The sequence below is a fragment of the Charadrius vociferus genome, unplaced genomic scaffold, assembly GCF_000708025.1.
Source record: "Charadrius vociferus isolate BGI_N301 unplaced genomic scaffold, ASM70802v2 scaffold201, whole genome shotgun sequence".
NCBI classification, from domain to species: Eukaryota; Metazoa; Chordata; class Aves; order Charadriiformes; family Charadriidae; genus Charadrius; species Charadrius vociferus.
In genome coordinates, this window is record NW_009646936.1 from 1680415 (window position 1) to 1698429 (window position 18015).

The window sequence follows — 18015 nt, forward strand, 5'->3', positions numbered from 1 at the left end:
TCTGCCCAGTGAGCTTCTACTCTTTTTTAAAAAGGATCAAGCAAAAATTCTGTAAAATTCTGCTAATGAAGTATAAATAGTTCATGGATATACATCAATTAATCTCTATTTAATAAGCAACTGATTAGATGTCTGGAAAAAGTTTTAGTCCTAAAATGAGAAAGTGCTTGTGAATGTACACATATGAAGGTTACCTCAAGGGTGGTCGAAAGAAGTTGTTTTAAAAAATAGAAGAGAAGAGAAGAGAAGACAAAAGAAAAGAAGAAAAGAGAAAAGAAAAGAAAAGAAAAGAAAAGAAAAGAAAAGAAAAGAAAAGAAAAGAAAAGAAAAGAAAAGAAAAGAAAAGAAAAGAAAAGAAAAGAAAAGAAAAACAAGCGCAGCACGATAATAGTTTCCAAGATAGACAAGATTTTTTGCCAAGATGAAATGATAAGAGATTCATCCTATTGGAAATGGGGACAGATGGTGGTCACCCTGTCTTATTAGAAAGTTGTCTCAGGCTATCCATTATACTCAGTTACTTTCACCTTTCCTTACGAAACAATGTTCTATTAATCCTAGTAGGGATCCAAGCAAAACACAACAGTTGTGTCTTGCTGGCCCAAGCCCAGGCTGACATTATAGCTAACTGAAAATACTTGTCTTCCTCAGGTGAAAGGAGGGAAAGCAAATTTTATTTAACAGAAAAGTAGTAAACTTGTTGGTATCATCATTAGAATGAGGAATGATATGATCTGAAAGAACAGGCAGATTTTTTTCCTTCTGGTAATCCTACAGTTTGCAAATCTTGAAAATCCTACTGTCAGCATTCCACATGAGGTTTTACATTTGGTTCCAAAACTAGCACTTGAACTTTTTTCCCACCTATTTCTGTGTGTCACAGTCTCCTAAAATTGTGTTTTGTGATGGAGGGGAAAAAAAAAATATCTGAAAGTCTTTAAGGTTCTGATACATGCATATAGTAAATGAGAAATACATACAGTGAACAAGAAAATTGCTTAAGTTGGCAAAATTGCTTAAGTCATGTTAAGGTATTGTTATAAATGTGTTTGAGAGATAATATAATGCTGTGTACTCAAGAGTATCTAGAGATTATATTGCCAAGTTGGGATTGATAGCCTCCAGTGTTTTCATTGCTGAGTTAAAATTCGAAACAGGTTTTAATTCTACTGTGTTCCCATTTCCTGACTGTCAGCTAATGACTGCACTATTCCTACACTGGTGACATCAAAATTGCAAGAGATTGCAGCGCATTAGCTGAATACATTCTGATGCTCAGAAAATATATAGCTATATCTAGGGCTCAAATTTCACGTGGGGAAATGGGAAAAAATGTAACTGAGAAATCCAAAGTATTCTCTAGTGACTTGCACTAAATGAGGAAATTATACTTGCAAAATCAAGTACTGAAGCTAGAGATTGCTGTTTAAAGGAGCTATTTTTTTTCAAATTAGCTGTGTTTGTTATGCATTCATCAAATCCCCGTGCTCCTAGACAGCCTGAATGTGTTGTTGGCATAATAAAGTCTCTAGAGGCTAGAGGGAGTAGACATCCCAGTCTAAGTGGGACAGCCTGTTGGCTTGAAACATAGCCACCTTCCCCATCTCAGAGTATATGCCAAAGCATTCAGAATGCTTCCAAAATTCAGATTTGTTATTTACAGGTCCTCTTCTGGGAAGCCTGCTTCCAGGTTAAAGAAAAGCTCGGATTCACCTAATTTTTTTAAAAAAGGAGCAAGAAGTATATACAATTTCAGTTTGAAAGGTAGAAAATAAGTTCTGACAAATTGAGTAGCATTCAAAGAGCAGTTGCCCAGCTGGGATTGGACAGATGGGTCGGGACACATCGTTGTTCAAATAGTTCAAAACAGACGTTGGAAGAAGAGTCTAGAAGAACGATAGGAAGTTGAGAGCAATTGTGCTAGGTCTAGCACTGTCCTTGGAAGGAGACTTTTAAAACAGTGCCATCACGGTACTGGTAGACGCTACACCACTGGAGAGATCACTCAACACTTCGGCATAGAGGTGAAATCTGTGGGAGCAGCGTGTGGCTCAGTTATGTTCTGTGTCAACAAGTTCAGTTCATTCAGCAACAAGCTTCAAAAAAGTAAAAATGGTCACCTCTCCCTGAGCAAACTGAGAAATGGCCAACGATGTTGCCTAAGTTTTATAAAAAAACAAAGCCCTACTAAGACATTAACCTCAAGTGGAAACTTTCAGTCCATTTCTACTCAAACTCCTAAGTCACTTTGGAATGCAGATCCTGTACTGCCGAGATTTGCAGAAACATTTCAGAAAGTATCTCCAACACATTCGAGTCTCATCTCTAAACATAGATTAGATAGGAGTAGAGGGAAAAAGACCTATGAATAGCACTACTTTCATTAGTTGGGAATTCAATAGAAGTTTTCATAAGCATTAAAAAAATTTCTTTGGAAAAGCTTGAATAATATACGTGCATCATCTTTCACAGATGTTTGTCTAAGCAGCATTCATAATATTGAGTTAACCTACAGTGACACTGTAGATAAAAACTAATGATCCAATATGCTTTTACTGTAGTACTTTTAACAACAATTTTAACTGTTTTCCTTTATGAACACTCAGATTTTTATTGCTCATAATTTATTTTTCTCTTTTTATGTACAGCAATGAAGAGGTGAATAATACTTCTCATTTATCTCTGTTTCAACAGGAGGGATATTCGAAACTGTGGAAAATGAACCTGTTAATATTGAAGAATTGGCTTTCAAGTTTGCAGTCAGCAACATTAATAGAAACAGAACACTGATGCCTAATACCACATTAACCTATGACATCCAGAGAATTAACCTTTTTGATAGTTTTGAAGCCTCAAGAAGAGGTAATTATCTCAATTACTGTCTCAGTAACATACATATTCTATACTACCTTTCCCCAACTTGGTCTCCTTTTCTTCTCCAATTGTAACGTGTGTATATGAATGGTAACATAAAAATCATCTTTAAATTTATTTGAACTAAGAATGAAGCTAGACTTGGACTTGTCATCTAGTTTCTGATAGAACACCTACATACTGTCTGCATGCTAGGAGCCCCAGATGGAAGGTGGCAAGTCCAACCCATTTTTCTTTCCACAAAATAGATTTGCCACCTGGAATTCTGCGGAATATGATCATGGACTAACAGGGAGCACAGTGGGATGTCATAATCCATAATTAGCACACACACATAGATATCCATTATTGGTAACAAATTATTTCTATTGTACTTTAAAGAACAGAGGCCAGTCGTCTCCCTTTCCTGAAATATTAATGCTTCAGAGGGTTAGAGACAATAAGTAAATTTCTCTGTTGTAAACAATTATAGGAATTGGAGTGGACAAGATTGGAATTTGTTTGCCTATTATTTTTCTTGGAGGGAAAATTGTGGTCCAATTTATTTGCACCTAATTTGCTTGCAGACCAAAACATAAAGGGGGAAAAGTCACAACTCTCCTTACACACAGTCTATTTCTTCACCTCTAGGAGGCAACATTGAAGTTTGCTAAAATTTTATATACAGCAATCTAGTTCCTGGAATTACATGATGTGCGCACAATCTCATGCAAACAAGTCTAGAGAAAGACCCAGAAATCGCTAAGACTTTGCAGATGTGCTTTGCAGTTCACTATAACATCTGTCACTGTAAATGGTACAAGATACGCTTGCTATATGGCAAAAGATGTGTCTGCTGTAAGGCAAATGAAGGCTAGTAAATAAACATGCTTCATTCACATCAGGAATTGTGCTAGAATGCTAGTGAGCTGTCACCTTACCAACGCCTAAATTACTACATTCTCCTTGTGCTACTCTAGCTTTATACTAAAGACTGGAAAAAAGGAGAATACTTTCAAAGAACATCTAAAATAGCTTTAAATTCTCTTTATTGCATTCTTTTTCAAGTATCAGATATATGCTGGAAATGTATGCTATCAAATATCAAGTATGCTGGATTTATAATCTATATAATCCAGACAGACAGGATTTTAGATTCCCTGTAGAACGAGAATCTCTTGTGTTATTGTGAAAGTACCTTCTCCACTGAATCTGTAGGAAGGAGTTCATTATAAATATTTTTGTAAATCTACATGCAAGGAATCCATTCAGACAGTAGTAATTTCTTCTCATAATGAATTATTTATATTATTTATGCAATTTGCACATTAAAACCTGTGATCCTTTAAGAAGCTTTCTGAATTAAACCTTGAAAGCCTGTGCCTTTTATGCTGTCCGTAAACCACTCAAACACTCATTTGTAAACTGAAAACAGAACATAATTGATTTTCTGTCATATTCTGTTACTATCAGAGAGCTAAATATTATTTTAAAAAATCTTAGCTCATTGTGGATGTTTTTGTACTCAGTATTTCATCCACTCACTGTAATTTCTAAATTTCTCACAAAGAACTACCTTACAGAGAGTACAGCACTGCAACTCATTGCAGGGCTTTTTCCCAGTCGATAAAGACCTTATTAGAAACATTTGCAGTAAATTTGACTAATGGACAAAAGTAATTTACTATCACTTCATCTTCTGTTAGCCTGAAAGGACATGGGAGGGAAAGAAAAATGTAAAGACACCTACAGGAGGGATTCTTTTGGCTGAGATATAGGTGCAAGGAGAAAGAAACCTTTGTTGATACTAGCATTTGACTGATTTGGAAAGGTATTAAAATGTCAGTGTGTGTTGGTTCTTTATTTCCCTGTGTCATTACTGAGGGCTTTAGCCTTTACTGCCTGTTTTGTAAACACAGGTTACGGAGCACCATGAATCATAGTGCCCTTTACTGTTTATATTCCTTCAGTAGCCTGAAATTAAAGCAACTCACATTGGTAGAGCTTGCCAGTCACAGAGGGAATCCGTATAGTGTCTGTTGTGACTCCATGAATATATTTCCTGCCACACTGCCATGAAACCTAATTCATGTGATGTCCCTTTGGCAAGCCCGTAGCCAGAAAGCTCCTGGTTTCGCCAGGATAATGCCATTCTGAGAAAGGCAATTTAGGAATCACTGTGATCTGAAGGTAATGAGTAGAGTTGTAGTTTTGTTTTTTGTTTGTAGCAAGCAGGCTCTAGGATATAACTCTAATCTGTAAAGCCATTTTCAGGAACCATTTGCAAATCTGTCTATGGGTTTGGGAGCAACATGGTAACCCATTCTCACTTTGAAATGATGGGCATGGGTGGAGAATAAATGATCTTGGTAAACACCACCCAAGTTACTTGCTTTTGCCACCTAACAGCTTCTTTCTTTCCCTTCCTCTCCCCCTCAGCATGCGACCAGCTCGCTCTTGGCGTAGCTGCTCTCTTCGGACCTTCCCACAGCTCCTCCGTCAGCGCAGTGCAGTCCATTTGCAATGCACTCGAAGTCCCACATATTCAGACCCGATGGAAGCACCCCACAGTGGATAACAAAGATGCGTTTTATATCAACCTCTATCCAGACTATGCAGCCATCAGCAGAGCAGTTTTGGATCTCGTACTATACTACAACTGGAAAATAGTAACAGTAGTATATGAAGACAGCACAGGTAAGTAGTACTGGTGCACTGCAGATCATGTACTTCTGTTAATGTACATACATGAATAAATTCTGAGCGAGAGAGCACCTGTGATAGTTCAGTTTGGCATATTTACAGCAGTTTTCCCCAGAATATTGAAGAAAAAGGTCTCTTAATGCTCAGTTGTCCTTCTGCTGCTGTGGGTTGTGGAAAGCTGTTCATTTCATCAGATCTTAAGAAGTCACCAGGAGGTAGCTCCTGGATTCTGAATACTCAATCATGTTTTGCTTCCAATTTGTGGAACAAATAACACAGCTTCAAACCGATAAATATTCTAGTGTGGGTCTGATTAGGGATTCCTCCTCTCATTGAGGGGTTGATCTTAAAAAGGATGCATCTACAAACCAAAAGTTCAAGCTGTAGCATTTTTAATGTAGAGACTACCTTGTTCCTTGAAACTGTCTCAGAAACAGTCAACCCACTTGTCAGCTAGGTACTAAAGACTGAATCTGAAAGTTACAATTTGTGTAAATGTTTCCAGTCTGGGACTCTTAACTCAGAGAAGATCATTCATTCTTTGTGACAAGAACCTCCCCCTGGGGCACACAGCAGTCATAGCTGTCCAGCAACATACCATGGACAATCAATATCAGTAACGCATTCCTTTTTATTCCCAGGTGAAAAAAAAAAAAAAAAAAAAAAAGAGATTAACAAACTCATTCCTGGGAACAAGTGATTTAAAAGCTTGTCAGAGACTAGAACATTATTATTTTTTTTTTAATACACAGAGACTGTGGAAGAGTGTCGATGTTATGATGAAATCCAAGCCACTGTTCCATGTCTTTAAATATATAGGCTTTACTACCCATGTAGCTGATACCATATACTGTACTGCAATTGTTTCTGAGAAGTGTATTAGCTGCTTTGGTCATTGAGAGAACTGGCTACCTAAACTGGAATCCTGTCCAGCAGAATTACACACCAAAATTTATTCTAAGCATGACTGCAGAGAGCATAATCTCTCCTACAGCGTAGACTCAGTCATAGGTTAAGGGTCCATAATCTGGCCCCACAAGAAAAAGTTTGCCTGTAAACAAACCACTAAAAGCTCAGAGAGGTCTACAGTTCTCCTGTCAAAACATAGGAAGTGCTTAGCAAGGTCTGGCCACTAATTGCTTTTTGCAGGGCACGAAGTTACAGGTACAGGCACATTCTAAGCAGCAGAAAAGATTTTCTTGGAGACATCGTATCCGTAGAGACGAAGAAAATAAAACCAACTAAATATGACTTACACTGACAGTTACCCCACTGTAAACTTTCACCACCATCCTTCAACACTATCTTTTTATGGTAAATGTATAGCTGAACCATACACATTTCTGAAATATCTGTTGTGCATTAGTGGTCATTGGTGCAAATTAAGCACTTCACTGCCAGCCCCCCTCTGAGACTTGCACTTCCCTCTCTCTTCCCATTGCCCACAGAAGTATAACACCTTCTAGAGCTCTGCAGATGTGCAAGTAGCATTTAAATTGATTCTTTGGTAATGGCATAAAAAAAACCCTGGATGAGTCATGAGCTCGGATGTCTGCCTAAGCCTTTAAAGAGAGTATGAAAAAAAAAAAATCACGGCTATTAAAATCATGTTGTAAAAACATGTCTGAAAGACAGAATTCTGCTTTTCAAAAAAAAAAAAAAAAAAAAGCCAAACCTCAATTTTAAGGCTAAAAATGTTGTATGTCTTTCCGCACTGTTGACAGCACACAAGACGCACATTTCCTCCTGGATCCCAGAGGCAGGTCTCAGTGCCAATGTTCTGCTCGCCTTGGACTCAGAGTACACCAGAGGGCTGGAGGTAGAAGAGAAAGAACAAGTCAGGCTGGGTTTACTGCAGCATCTTCTTGCATTTCCATTATGATGGTCTAGCTCAGCAGGATTTCTTCTGGGCTTCTAGCACTGCATGCCAAAATACACTCATAGATAAACAAATAGAGGTCTTTTTCAGCCTACTCCATTATCAAATTAGCACTCCAAAACACGGAGTGTTGTGTACGTGCTCAGCTATGAAAATGACTGGTATTAAAGAGACTTCATTTGCAGAGGTATTTACAAAGTAAATTAATCATCAATCATCTTATTAACTTGGAGTCAGGAAAGTAAACAGGTCAACTTTGATCAATATAAATAGTCTTTGGATTTTGAGTTAGAGTGACGCCATTTAGTTAAAGCTCTTTTTATTTCTCATCTCTCATGTTTGACATTGTTACACTACAAGAACAAAAAAACATATTAACCTATTTTTTTCTTGGAGACTAATTTTATGTGAAGAGCAACTTCATTCCTAAAGAAACAGTGAACTCATAGCTGTAACAGTGAACTTCCAATGATCCATACACAGATTTTTCAGGCTGAGATTAGCCTCTCTCCAGGTTAGCAGTCTATATTGAAGATTAGGTGTGGAAAATCCTGCTTTCATCCTTCACACTACAGCACCTCTGCAAGCCCATGTACCATCACGGCCAGCTGCAGCAGAGAGGCCACATACTGTGCCAGTTTGCCAAGCTGTAGTTGCCCACCTCCTGTAGTTATACTTTTCACTGCTGTATAGACACATCCATCAATGGAAATGCAGTTATGAGTCTGGACTGAGCAATGTTAAAAAAAAACAATGCATTTGAGTGAGCTCATGTTTCCAAATGATCCACATCACTTGTGCCCACCCTCCTTATCTCAAATGCTGTTCACCCTGCTGCCAGTTTTTGTCATCCAAATGTTTTTCAGCCATAACTTTTTTACAGTCAATGATTTTTGGAGCGCATACAGAGACAAGAGCACTACAAATGTCTGAATGGCTTAGCACCAGCCTTCACAGACCTCCACTGTTTAATAAGGCTTTCTCGTTAACATCTGCTTTTTGAGATCTCACAAATGATTATTTTATAGTCCCACATTTTTCGTGAGCAGTTTGTGTGATATATGAAGATGGACATCTCCTGGGGGCAAGTGCTTCGCATCTAGGAAGCTACCTGTGTCAACAGAACTTGTAACACCAAACAAAGGCACTTGGTGTGATACAGAGCTATCTTCCCTTGACAGTTTAATGTCTCTCTTAACTGTAGTCCCAAGTTTTCATTCTTCAGCATTTTACCACAATATCAGCTTTATTCATAGCTTGTCCAGTGCTTACACTGGGGTAAGCCATTCTGTGTTATCTCACATACTTTTTCTGATATTGACAAATCATTAGCACTTTTTTCCAACCTTCTAGAATTCATTCAAGGTTCCAGTATTTATCACATTAGTTGCCGAGTGTTAGTAATCTACTAAGTAGACTCTATAGGACTGTCAATGGTAAGCACATTTTATATAAGCATGTCTAGAAAACCTGCAAGAAATAGTTCTAAAAATTACATTTGGAATAGGAAGTACTTACTCATCCTGCTTCTTATCAAACATCCTGTTAAACGGTACTAAATGCACCATGTTAAATAATGTTACTGTCTCCTCCAAAGGGATCCACAGCAGTTTTAAAGCTTGTATTTTGTTCCTAAAATACACTTTCAAGTTTCCCTCATGTTTCCTGAGTTGATATGATCAGATTTTTACCCTTTTGTCTCTTAGACTTCATATAAATAGGAATAGTAAAGCACACTACAGCTGATTTTTATTTCTAATTCCTGTCCTTACTGTGCCATTGAAAGATGGACTTTCAGCCAAAATCATCTTTCTTGATAGTAAATTAATGACTTCTGGCTATAGAGTAAATATTTACTTAAACATCTCATAGTTTTCCCTTTCTGAGTTATTAATGCCTATAGCTTTCCAATGCTAGGGAAAATTAAGGCTCCTAAGCAAATGTACTTATTTTTCAGATTAAGACTGTGCTCCTTTTTTCCACATTAACTATAATCCACGTTATGTTCAGAGTCCCCAGGCCATAATCAGACTTCATTCTGATTATTAATTCCTCTTTATTTTTTATCAAGGTGTTTAAAAAGATTTAGCTTATATCAAGTGTGATGCCTTTGTGTAAGGCAAAAAATTGTCTCCTGAAGTTTAAAGACAATCTAACAAAGCCTTGCAAGGAGACTGCATGACACATCGAGCATGCATTCCCCAAACTTAGGTACCATAATTTATGGTTTAACTTTCCACGTGCTAGAACTGGGTAGACATACTGTTCTCTGTTTTAATTTAGTGGCCCGTAATAGAGCCCTTCCAATATCCCACTTTCACACTTTGTTATTTGGCACATTGATCTATAACAGACACATGACTTTGTCTCAGTTATCAACAACTCAAACAAAAGGAATAACACTGCCTTCAGTGCAGGTTTGACTCTGCTTTTGATCTATCTTCCCTGAATTCAATAACTTTTTCACCTACCAGGTGCTGAGAAGGGCAACTACATCAAATTCCTCATCTTCTGTAAGAATCCCTGACTTTCCCCACTTATTGGCCTATTCTCCCAGCATTTGTTTAAGGCTCAGGGGAACCAAATCTTTTTGTCATATCAGTTCAATCAGTTTGCACAGGGCAGAATTTGAATTCTTTCTGAATTTGGTTACAGGAGACATATAACTTTGCTAACCCTAACATGGTTTTCTGATAAAAAGAACTTTCTCCCAAAGCAGTAAAAGGATTTCTTCAATTTTAAGTCTGGCTGAATTAGCTATACTGTTTTTTTAATTTAAAAAAAAGGGAAATGGGGATCTGAACACTTTCTACCGACACACATTACCATGCTACCACACTAACACTAGTTGTGGTAGGAAATCCAGCCCCAAAGCTTAGTGAATTCATCAATGTTAGAGACCACAAGATACCTTCTCAACAACACAGAAAATTCCCAACCCTGTTTGTGAAGCAAAAGGAGAAAGTGTTTAGATGTCTGAGTAAAAGACAGCAGAATACAGACAGTAGGCCAAGAAAGTTAGTGAGACAAGTCTGGTTTCCACCCTTACAGATTTTGTTTTGAAGCCCTAAATTGAGCCTTTCCTTTCAGTAGGACTAGCTAACACTCTCTCCAGGGCCTTCGCAGCTCACACTCAGCCACCGCAGCTTCCACCTAGCCGGACTCTACAACATCTTTCCTTTCCAAGTTCGAGCAGAGTCCTGCATCTCTGTTCAGGTCACATAACACACTTTGCAGAGAGGGGGCCAATGCCCAGGATATGTCACTTCTGAGCCCTTCCTAACTTGGCCACTACTTTCTTCCCAGCCTCGTGGGCAGTCTGTGATGCCTCCTGCCTGTTGCAGGCTGAGGTCCAGATGGAGAGACAGAAAAGTGACTGCCCTAAGTGCTGCACTTGCCCAGGCCTTCCCCCAGGAGTCAGACTAAGCAACTCACATTTAAGATTTGTTCCAAATCAACACTTGGTGGTATCATGTCCAAGGGTTTGGATTTGTTGAGAAGGCGGAAGAGGAAGGAGAGCACTGATGGTTATTTTCCTGTGCTATTAATTATGCTGGCGGTCAGTTGATTCAGGCTTTTGCCTGGTTGTCCAGAAAACCAACCGCAGTTCTTTTCACTGCTGCTTTGATTTCTTCAGTACACTGTAACTAGTCTTTACCTTCACTTCATGTAGCCATAGGAAGCAATGGGAAGGGCAAGGTCCAATTCTCCTGTGGCTGAAACATATTTTAAGACACACAGTATTTTTCTTCACCCCAAAAGAAGATGGAGGTGGGTGGGCAAATCCTTTTCTTCTGCTCTTCACCGCACTTGCACTTAGGTTTTTTTTTTGTTGCTGGAAAGAGAAATGCCAATACTCAGTCTGAGGCTGTGGATAAGATGCAAGATTCTCTGCATGCTGGACCCTTCCTCCCAAATCTCAGTTTTCCCTCTTAGAGTAGCCATTTGTTATAGTGGCCAAGGCACTGCAGTCAAGGGTTGAATGCTTGAGTGCTTGGTACAACCAAGCTACAGCTTTACAACCAGATCACATAAACTCCCCTCCTTGTTAGTCAGTGTTGGAAGCATGTGCCCCATTCTCATAATAATGAGCTCAAATTGTTTCATATTTACACAGGCTGGCTTCCAGCCAGGCTCTGATCTCACAGCGTGTGCAGTAATTTACATTTGAATACTCACGATGCTTAATATTCTGTATTGATTGTTGATACTTGAAAACCTGCAAAGAACAGACCCAGCACTGCAGACACAGGGAAAGATTATTTTTTTCAAAACACATTGCCAGTACTTGAGTGAAAGCCAACAGTCCTCAACATAGCAATCGCTTGATAACCTCAGAAGAAATAGTGATGCTTCATCTTGCCTTATATACACAATTGGACCATTCAACCAATGATATTCACTCACAAGACAAATATATACCTACTCCCAGTGGGAGGGCGATGAGTTTTTTCATATTAATAATTTGTTTGATTTTTGTCTAAGAAGTGCTTCTTGCCCATATTTTCTTTCTCTTTATGCATATTTTTAAGGTAACCTTTTACTTTCCCTCAGCAGGAGATCGTGAGTTTTTTGTGGGTAAATTATATTCATGGATAACGAGAAAGAGACTGTAATCACACACCTCAAAGAACTCTTAACTATCTGACTTAGGTTTTGGAGGCAGTACAAATTACTTAGGAGTGCTGAATTAGCTAGTAGAATTGCACTGTGTTTAAATACTTGGGCAGATCTTCAACTGGTTGAGCTCCACTGGCTTCAAATAAGCCGTGTAGATTTGTAACAGCCAAAAACATAGTCTTAAAAATCATGTTCTTGTGTTTAGAGGCATAGAGCTGAATCTCAAAATATTTCAGTTCTTTAGAAGATCTCACACTTGCTGAGTGACCTCATGCAAGTTACTATGCCTTCAGGCTTTTTGTCTCTAAAATGATGATCAGAAAAATTTAAGGCTCCTCCTCTGGCGTATTGCAATGTACACTGAAATGAGGACAATGAGAGCCATATGGATGGTTATTAAGAATAATTATTGGTAAGTGCTACTCAGGCTAACCACTGGCTTCTAAGTGAGCCACAATGGAGGTTCTGGCCACTGAATCTTTTTCTCCCTCTATCACCCCTCATCTACTCATGCTTGACATTAGATAGGAAAGTTAGTAAGGAGGTCTCTTCAGTTCTATGTTCTTGTTGTTTAATATTGAAATAATAATTAGCTGCCAGGGAAGAAGCATTATATTCTTTTTGCAATGAAATGAGGCAATATAGAATCAATACAAACATATCCTATATCAACCAATTAAAAATATATTTCGGAATATTTAGATGTTGAAGCCAAGTAGGAAAAGGAAAAGCTGTAACAATATTAGTTAGGAGGCTGGCAAATATGAAGCTAACAACTACCCTTTGGGTATGTGAAATATGTTGGGACTGATAAGAGAATCTGAGTGACAATAAATACTCATTGCACAAGATGGTTTGTTGTATAATTGCATATCATTTTTCAGGTCTAATTCGCCTGCAAGAGCTCATCAAAGCCCCTTCCAGATACAACATTAAAATCAAAATCCGCCAACTGCCCTCTGGAAATAAAGACGCCAGGCCTTTACTCAAGGAGATGAAGAAGGGCAAGGAGTTCTATGTGATATTTGATTGCTCACATGAAACAGCAGCGGAAATCCTTAAGCAGGTAAGGGGAAGGAGGTGAAAAAACACAACATTCAATTTGTATCCTGAAAGTTGTTAGCCTCTCTGGTTTTCATTTTCTGGGAAACACTAAAACTGAATGCATTTACCAATTAGGACATAGACTTGTTAATACCAGGGACAGAAGTTGTTACAGAACGTGCAGCAGCATCCAAGCACTCCACAAGACTTCAGGGCTTCACAGAGCCATAAGGACCAGCAGCAGTATTGATGTCTGAAGAGAAGCCCATAGATATCCTGTAGAAGGAAATATGCATTTGTTTTTAATACTTCAGGTTCTACTTGACTAGGAAGATTGTTGCATTTATTTTAGCTGGCCCTGGTTTAATCAACACAGTTTTATGTCTTCCCCCACAAAAGAAGAAAGAGCCCATTTTGGAGTTCTTAGGGAGTGGCTCACCTTGAGCTATTGCCTCCACAGAGGCTGCACATCAGGTTCAATGCTGATGACAGTAACAACGGGGCACTAATCCACTGCAGACAAGAGCGTAACTCTTCATTCACTTCCCTGTAACAAAGCAAGATTTAGTCTGTTGGCACTACTTCATTACATTTTAAACTCTGGTAAAGCAAGAAGATGGAATGGAGAAAGTATCAGAAGAAAAAAGTATTCCTTAAAACAGGAAGAGAGGCTATTGCGCAAGGGTTGACGTAGCCTTGACCTGAGTGTGAGAGTCAGACAGCCACACAAGGCAAGGACAAGTGACACAAAGCCTGATGTTAATGGGCTGGGACATTACCAAGGACACACAGAGAGTGGTGTAAATTAGAATTTACTGTTGTCACTTACTATGTATTTCTAGACAATCAAAGTCTAAAGCACTGGGTTCTGCAATTCATTGACCTATAGACAATAATACCAAGCAATACCAATACAATACATTGTTAATGGCATTTTCCTTTTTCCTGCAATTGTAGGTAAGGGGGCTTGTTGGTTTTACTGTCAGTTGGTCTAATGGGAAACACTGATCCGGAAAAACCATCAGAGAGGTTCTCCTGATCTAAATGTACAGATATGGGCTGTCCCACAAAGGTTAAAGCCTATGCTTCCAACCCAGAAAATTTTGCTGAAATATTTAAGGTATACAGGGCAGAATTTTGTATCACAGTAGGTAAGACAACTTACTGGTTGCATTAGTCTGAGGAGCCTGAAACCATCTTCACCAGACTGGAGAATGTTGGTCCTGTGAATACAGATGTGCAGGATGGTGTCGTAAATCAGATGCAACACAGCTGAGAACAGCACACAAGTTCCCATGAGCTGGTAGGGTTGGATTTATTGCTGTCAGGAAAGTTGGCCTGTACTAAATTTTAGGGTTTTCTTGGTGCAAGTTATATATTTAAGCTACAGCAGGGCCAGATGCAGGCATGGTGTTAGGAATATGAGGGAAGAGCCAGGGGAGGGTGCACAATCATGCAGATGCTCTCCCATGTGATGGGACTATAACGAGCGGCATTAATTGAGAAAGGGGGTGGAGAGAAGAGCTGCTGTCCAATCACTCTGCTCCCCATAGGGCTGTCCAAAAGCATTAAAACATGACAGCAGGAACAAGCTGCTCCAAAATGAGACGTGGGGGGAGAGTTAAACTGACAACACGAATTTTCAAGGATCTGCAAGAAGAAAGTGCAGATGTCTGGCACACTGCAGGAGGCACAAAGCTTCAAAAATACCAGGCTGAGTACGGGGGAAAAAAAGCAAAATAACCTTAGTGTCAAAAGAAGAAGAGGAAGTGCTAAAAGATGCTGTAAGACAGGGCAAAGTGGCAGAACGGTTTGTGTGGGAAATGGATCAGGGAGAAAACTGACAGGCTGCAGATACAGATAATGCTCTCCAATGCCTTAAGAACTCGGAGAAGGATGGTGAATGGCAGTGTGGGAGAAAATAGGAAAATTAAGAGAGGTACACCTGTGGGTCAGAGCTGAGGGAAAGGAAGCAACATAAATATAGGCTAGAAAGAAAGGGAAAATGGCTTTTATATGAGACAGTTCTGTGGCTGAATCTAGATGCTGGCAGCAGTAACTCAGGTGTTTAAGTTCCTCACTGTCAAAGGCAGCTATGAAATGGGAAGGTGTGGAGGGTTCTGAATTCATGCGTGACTCATCTGATTGTAGGTTAGCTACATGAAGTACCGTGGTTCACATTCCCATCACTGCACACAGAAATCCCTATGTAATTTTACATTGAATGAAAACAAGGTATTAAAGAGAATACTATAGAAATTATTGTAAGAAAACTTTGCAATGTTGATAGAGAATATTTTTTACTTTGTAAATAGTCTCATAGATAACATGGGAAAAATACATATCATTATTAAATTATACAAGATTTCTAATGGGAGTAGGAATCAGAGCCAAAAGTCACCTAAACCTGTCCCCAAAGCAACAATTTCTTGTCTGCTTACTGTATTTATAATAATGTAGCAGGTGTTTAGTAGCTCATGCAGGAGAAGATGAATAAAGGAAGTGGAGATTTGTAGAGGGTTGGGTGGTGGAGAGTATTTTACAGATTAAAACTGCAACACGTTCACACAGGCACATACCCACCATTGCTTATGCTCAGTTCCTGTATCCTCCTCACTCCTCTGAGCCTGCACAGGTTCACCCCCAAAAGCTTTACACAAGGCATTTCTCCCCTTCTAAGGCCAAGGGTGACCCTTCTGCACCAGGATCTGCTCCATCTCCTTAGGACAATCCCCAGCCAAGGTGAGCAGCATCCCTCACCTCCTCCAAGCCTCTGGGAAAGGGGCAAGAGGCCACCTCTCACCTGCTCCGGCCACGTTCCTGCTGCTTGCTACCAGCCTGCCTCCAAGCTGAAGGCACAGGCAGGGCAGAAAAGCTGCTGCTCTTCTTCCAGCAGCGCCCGTGTTGCCGGGGTTGGTGGCGGCAGCAATTGCACTGCAAGCAGGCGCTGCTCCCACCCATACTCTGGAGGCGCCCGCTGTGGCACAGTTTGTTTCCCAGGAAGGGAAGGCAAGTGATGCCTAAAAGCTCTCTCTGGGAGCAAAACAATTAACACAGCTGAAGTTAGGTCCCAAAAGAGTCAGAGGATGGAGCTGGTTTTGGGAGCGTGGAGCTATTTGACCTAGCCGTGTTACACGGCTGTGGGACTAGGGGAGGTGACCTCTTCACTTGCCTCCTTCAACCTATTGTTTACAAAACAGCACAAAAGACAAATTTCTGCTCTTAAATGAGACAATCTATTGCTTATTTATAGCTTCAACTAAAATACCATTGAGCCATGCTTCTTCCTTGTGCACAACAAGAACCAGCGAATAAATAACCTAATTTAAACAAAATACAGAGCTTGCACATAGCTGAATAACCTATTCCCTAAACTCCTCCATTTCCCCTTTTCTCTGAAATACTGCAGAGAGCACAGGTGTTCACAGTCCTCAGCCGCCTTAATGAGGCCTGGCCCTCCCATCACCCAGAGCTGGAAGGAGCAAGAGGAAATCGTGATCATTAATTGCTGCCTTTTCCAATAGTCACTTTGAATTGTCTCTCTATATTCCCTCATGAGGGTTAGTAACTTCATGCAACTGGTAAATGGAAGCTGAGGGAGTTCTCCAACCCTCTTGACTGTACCAGGTAACCACCCAAACTGGCAGTTCTGCTGCCCAAAGTGACCTGTTCCACAGGAACTGGGATATTCTGAAATTACTTGAACCAGAAGGTTTTATGCCAGCAGGATTTTCAAATGAGACACATTGCACCAGCAGAGCTGATGGAAAAAGTTGCAGCTGGTCTGACATTCCCATAGCCAACTTGAAAATCTTGGCTGCTGGAGCTTTAAAACTCATGAAGACTGGACAAATCTGATAAAGAGAGCAATCTGGTAAAGAATTAGATGCCAAAAGCAGGAGCTAAGTGCAGTTGTGGCTTCTTAGGGTAAAACTGTGATCTCTAAAGTTCTGCTCAGGACCTGCTTAAGCTCTGTAGGAACCTCCCTGTTTGACTTCAGCAGTGCCTGTCCTGCTCTGTCCTCCAAAGGTGCCTTGCATCTCTTTCCTTTCCAAGCCTAAAGACAGATATCCTTGAAAGAATGTGAGAAGATAAGGCACCCTCCAAACTTGACAAAAACCAGCAGGACTGAGTCCCTTACACAAGGAAGCTGGAAACACTTTCTTAGGGAAAAACCTGGCGGTTACAACATTCACCTGAAATATTTTGTGGACAGAGATTTGGTGCTCCATCTAGACTAGGTAAGCAATTCCACAAGTCCGTTAAATCTAGCTATTGCAAATTGCCATCTGTTTTACGCACCAATCTTCCACTATATCCTGCACATACTGTATTTAGTCTGGTATTGCCTTTTTGTATGAGGGACTTAGTTCAAGAGGTTTATTTGTTATGGTTAACCTTCAATTTATTTTTCTAACACACAAATAGTTGACATAGATTTCACTGCTAGGCAAACTCCTGTCTCATAGATGATGTTGCTACTAGCCTTAAATTATCTACTCCTTCCTCACACTTTCAAAATAAGTTTTAGGAAATGTACTGTATATTTAATCAGGTTTAGGACACTCCTAAAGCAGTTTATAAAGATTTCTATGTTCACTTTCACTATGTGACAGACAAAGATCAAAATGATTAGTTCAGTTCCTACCAAAGTATGAAAACTAAGTGTTATCATAGTATACATTTCAGGTACAACAATAAATGTGAGAATACAAAACTTCACTCTTTCTAGTAACTTGACAAGTAGGCTGAAGCCCACTCTCTGCGAAGAAAAGGCAGGATTAGGTCTGTTCTCACAGGCACTGGAGAAATACCGGTGGCAAATCCTCCCAGATCACCCAAGCCCCAGGGTGAGAAGCAGATAGATACTTGGCTCACTGGTTCTCCTCCCTCTTATTCATTTTATAAAGGGGATG

At 39.7% G+C, this 18015-nt stretch overlaps 1 protein-coding gene across 1 annotated transcript in view; it reads left to right on the forward strand.

The window, feature by feature from the left end:
- GRIK1 (glutamate receptor, ionotropic, kainate 1) overlaps positions 1-18015 on the forward strand; it is a 239115-nt gene that overhangs the window by 155487 nt on the left and 65613 nt on the right. The window contains exons 2-4 of the mRNA XM_009894929.1: positions 2695-2862; positions 5293-5550; positions 12940-13121. Of these exons, the coding sequence (XP_009893231.1) occupies positions 2695-2862; positions 5293-5550; positions 12940-13121 (608 nt within the window). The remainder of the gene's footprint in view (positions 1-2694; positions 2863-5292; positions 5551-12939; positions 13122-18015) is intronic.